This window comes from Charadrius vociferus, unplaced genomic scaffold, assembly GCF_000708025.1.
Source record: "Charadrius vociferus isolate BGI_N301 unplaced genomic scaffold, ASM70802v2 scaffold549, whole genome shotgun sequence".
Taxonomy (NCBI): Eukaryota; Metazoa; Chordata; class Aves; order Charadriiformes; family Charadriidae; genus Charadrius; species Charadrius vociferus.
The window spans coordinates 1687817-1692320 of record NW_009650103.1 but is presented as its reverse complement, the minus strand read 5'-3'; the positions used below and the strand labels follow the sequence as shown (position 1 = coordinate 1692320).

At 51.6% G+C, this 4504-nt stretch overlaps 1 protein-coding gene across 1 annotated transcript in view; it reads right to left on the bottom strand.

Annotated features, from left to right (window-relative positions):
* The window catches only part of RXRA (retinoid X receptor, alpha), a 38218-nt gene that overhangs the window by 3993 nt on the left and 29721 nt on the right, over nt 1-4504 (bottom strand). Inside the window, 3 exon segments of the mRNA XM_009892255.1 lie at nt 112-217; nt 1961-2052; nt 3155-3287. Of these exon segments, the coding sequence (XP_009890557.1) occupies nt 112-217; nt 1961-2052; nt 3155-3287 (331 nt within the window).

The window sequence follows — 4504 nt, the reverse complement described above, 5'->3', positions numbered from 1 at the left end:
CCGCCGGCTGCGCCGCCCACGGCAGAGGCTGCATCACCCACGGCAGAGGCTGCAGCACCCACGGCATGGGGCGTGAGGCTGCAGGAGGACAAGGCACAGCCAGCGACTCACCTCCCGGGCTGGTCGGGGTATTTGTGTTTGCAATATGCCTCTAGCGACGCGTACACCTTCTCCCGTAACGCCTCCACTTCAGCCGGGTTGGAGAGACCTTTCGAGTCTGAAAGGTAACGAAAGGACCATCAGCCAAAAAAACCTCCAGGCTTTCCAGGCAAGCAAGGACCCCCCTGGAAACCTCCCAGCCCCCTCCATCCCTCCCAGCACCACCAGACCAGGGCACAGTGTGGATGCGGGGTCCGAACCCCAGGAATTCGGGGCAGTACCTAACACCTCCTGGGGAGCGTTCAAGCCCTGAAAGGTTTGCCCTGGACCTACAGACCTGTTTCACTTCACCTCATACCCCAACCCCAACCATTTGGGCTCATTCCAGCGGTCACAGACCCTCATGAAAAGGGTTTAAGTCCCCCTCAAGTCCTGGGCTTGTGGGATTTCTCCCTCCAGCACAAAGCACCGTGGCAGGGCTCAACGCAAAGCCCCCGCTCTGGCAGGTCCCCCGCGATGCGGCAACGGTCTGTTTTTAGTAGGGTGAAAGGAACAGTCAAGCAATCGATATCCCCAAGCGCAAGCGCCATGGGAACCTCTCCACATTCCCCTTCTTTTACCATATACGGCTAATCCCAAATTACAGACAATAAATTACTGGTGATTACAAAGCGGGGGGGGGGGGGGGGGGAAAAAAAAAAAAAATCCCCAACAAACAAACAAGTCAAGCAGAGAAACAAACTCAAACAAACAGCAATAAACCCTGCTGAAATGCCCTGGCCTGGGTTCGGTGGGAAAGGCCGGAGAAAAAGTCATGTGTGGGCATAAACCACGCTCCTGCCGGGGCAGCGAGGGGACGGGGTGGCCGCAGATGGGGAGGTCTGTCCGCGGCTGCCATCTGCTTTTGCTCTGGACCGACCCGCTCTTAAATACAGAGAAGCCCCAAGAGAGGTGTACAGGTACGTGCAGGCTGGAGCCTGTCCCCTGCTGCAGAGGGGTTTTGCTCCCCGAACCGCCGGGGACAACCCCCGGCACTGAACCTTCTTCTTCCCTTGGGCAGCTGGGGCCAAGGGGGAAAAGCGAGCGGCGTAAAGCCCCCCTGGAGTCCGTAAAACTAAGCAAGCTGCGGACAAAAAAATAAAGTTCTCGTGTATTTCATGAGCACGTTCCGTGCCTTTCACCCCCTGCAGGCTCTGCAGAGGGCTTTTCCAGAAACGCTTTTATTAAAAAGCCCTCAGATGTTCAGATCAAGAAACAGAGGGCAATAATGTCCATGTTCTAACTTTGCTCTAACCCATACTGAAAGGATATCTAGATTCATTTTTTTGCTCCTATTCAGGGACAACTCCCTCAAGCACCAGAACTTTCTTTTTACAGAGTGGCTGTAAACCTGAAAATAGGAAGACTGTGTAACGTTGATCAAGCCCGAGCCCCTCAAGCTCAGCAGAGAACTCAGCCCATCAGTAGCAATCAGCCCCAAAAGCAGCATTCGCCATCTCCTCGATGGTCACAGCCGAGTCCAGCCAAGGCTGGGTCCTGCACAGGGAATATTTTGGACCATGAAACCGTGCTGCCCTCTGCAAAGGTGTTTTCCACACCCCTTGGGAAGGGAGGCCTGGAGAGCAACCCCGGGCATGGACCTAGATCCATCCCTGACCTCAACAAGACATACTTGTAGGGCGGCAGGTACCACGTGCAGGTCTTAATTTGACTTTCATTCTTGCCTCTCTTCCTTCTTGCCCTGTTCTCGGGACTTGGGTGCCCTCAGTTATTTGCAATGCAGCTTTATAGGTAAGAAAAGAAGCCAAAAAGGACAAAGCATCAGCCAAGAGAGGACAGGAGAGAAGGTAACGGCATGTACCGGGGTTGAAGAGGACAATGGCTCGCAGGCAGCCTAGCTCTGTCTTGTCCATCTGCATGTCTCGCATTTTTGACACGAGTTCTGTCAGTACTCTGCAAAGGACACAGAAATCACAGGTGTCAGCGTTAAAAAGAAATGAAAACACACCCAGGTGTCAGACCCAGAGTGAGCTCCTCCGGTGCACGGTTAATGAAGTCATGGGATAGCGATCGCTTTTATACCAGATGAGGATATGCCCTCATTTTCCTCCTGTATCAAAAATAGCTCATTAGGAACATCAGTAGTTCCTGTGAGATACAACAGAGACCATAAAAATTGGCTTCATACATTCACTGAGAGGCTTTGGCACCCGAGAAAGCTGCCTAAAAATAAAAAATAATAATATAAAAAAAAAAACCCAACAGGTATCTAAAAGCAATTTCCTCTGCCGGTAATTTTTATTACTCCCTTTGCTCTTACTGCAGGTGCTGGTCTTGAAATATTTTCCACTGATTGCCCAGTTTTTCCTGTTAGGTCCTGCAGTGAAGTCATGATCTTGCACTTATGACCTCACAGGAAACAAATGATGTCACCCAGGCCCGAAGAACAATTTCCTTGCAAAGCAAAGAAGCAAAGGTGATTTGGTTTCACCTAAGTTGTCTCAAGATGAGTCGCGGGCAGAGAGATCAGCCACCATTTAAGCGGCGTCTGGAGCCGCACCGTGGGGCAAAGTCTGGCGCTAAAACACTTTCCCAAAGCACAAGATTAAAGAGCCCTCGGGATACGCATGTGGAACCTGCTGGGGATTTTTGGTGCTTTTTCATTGCGAAAATAAAAATCACGTCTTGGACCAATTAAAGATGAAAAGAAATAAAGGAGTGGCCTCCTCGTAACGTTAGAAGGCATCTGGACCCCATGAAAGAGGCTTTGATTCGCACCGGGCAGCCTTCTCCCTGCCTATTTCGGGCTGTTGGTTTCTGCAGGTTTAAGAGGAGGGATTTAACGTTGTCGCCTGCTGCGAGGACCACATTTCCACGCACACCATGGGATGGACACACCTCAGCCTGGACTCCTCCGACCACGAGCCCACGTGCCAACGCGTCTCTATCCCACCCCTCAAGCTGGTTGCAATGTGGGGAACGGAAGCAGATGGAGATGTCTAGGCAAGGTGGCCCGAGATGTGTGTCCCCAGCGTCCATCCCTCCCGCTGCCCACCTGTCGAAGATGGCCCCGACGCCAGCACTGTGCGCGCTGTTCCGGTGCACGTGGAGCCCGGTGGCTAAGAGGATCCCGTCTTTCACGGCTATGGAGCGGTGGGAGAAGGAGGCGATTAGGAGCTCATTCCACCCTGGGGAGGAGAAAACAACCAAGGCCGCAGGTTAGAGCCACGGGGTCCTCAGTGGGTTCGGGAATCAGCAACGTCACCTCCCCGGCGCTAAAAAGAGAGGAGGAAACTGCTCAAGAACCGCCTTGGCGAGAATAACATGGCTGGACGCGGGAAAGGAGGGGGGGAGCCGACCCTTTCTTGGATGTCAGGGAAGGAAAAAACCATTAAGGAACAAATGCACTAAAAATATAACGCTAATAAGGGAAGCAGTTTCCTCTATAAACCTCGCAGGCACCAGAGCAAACAGCTCCCTGCCCTGCTCCTCTCCCTGCCAGCCCAGGAGTGGGTGTGCAGCCCTTGGTTCCCTCTCTGACCTTACACTCCGTGCCTCTGAGCAGTTAAAAGACCTATTAACGCTTTATATCAGCTAATTGGGCTCATTTTCAGGCCGTAATGGGGCACAAAAGTTCATTCACCATCATTCAGCTGTGTAAATGGGGACCATGAAAACTCTGGCTTGCAGGTTTGTCGCTTCTGCCGAATAAATACTGGAAGGGATTGTCCCTCCTCTCCCTCTCGCCTGCCGCTGTACAGGGAGGTCCCACGGCCGTGACTGCTCCAGCAACAGCTTTCCGTAGCTGCTTGGAAATCAGCTTTTGTCTTATTAGTTACTAAACATGCTACTTCAGGAGATAGGAAAACACATCCTCTGAGCCCGGACACCACAGGAGCAGTTCGAGCTCAAACGGGGAAGGGAAGGGAGATGCGACCTCCCTCCCAGCTCCCCTTCCTAATTTAACACATCTGCCAACTCTTAAATCTGCTGCCACCTGAGTTCAAGAATGCCTGAAACAAACCCGTAACAAGAATAAATGTTGTAAAGTTTGAAGGGTGAAAATTTTGGTGACTTTGAACCAGGAGAGGCATCTTCAGTAAGACAAGATGGGTCTTCTGCAACCCTTGGTGACCCTCATGCTCATCACGTGGCTGATTTACTGGTGTCCAGAACACAGGCCTGCTTGGCAGGATCCAGAAACATCACGATATTTGATTTTATTTTTTTGTCCCAGGCTGGAAAAGCAATACAACAATATCCTTCACCTCCTCTTCTGCCACAGAAACGCGTCTTTTCTCACTGACTGGAATAAATACAAGGTCCACGTGTGCTGTATTTACCTACCGTTGCAGCGATGGGTTGTGCCATTAGAAATGTCGACATGGAATAAAGTTCACTCTTT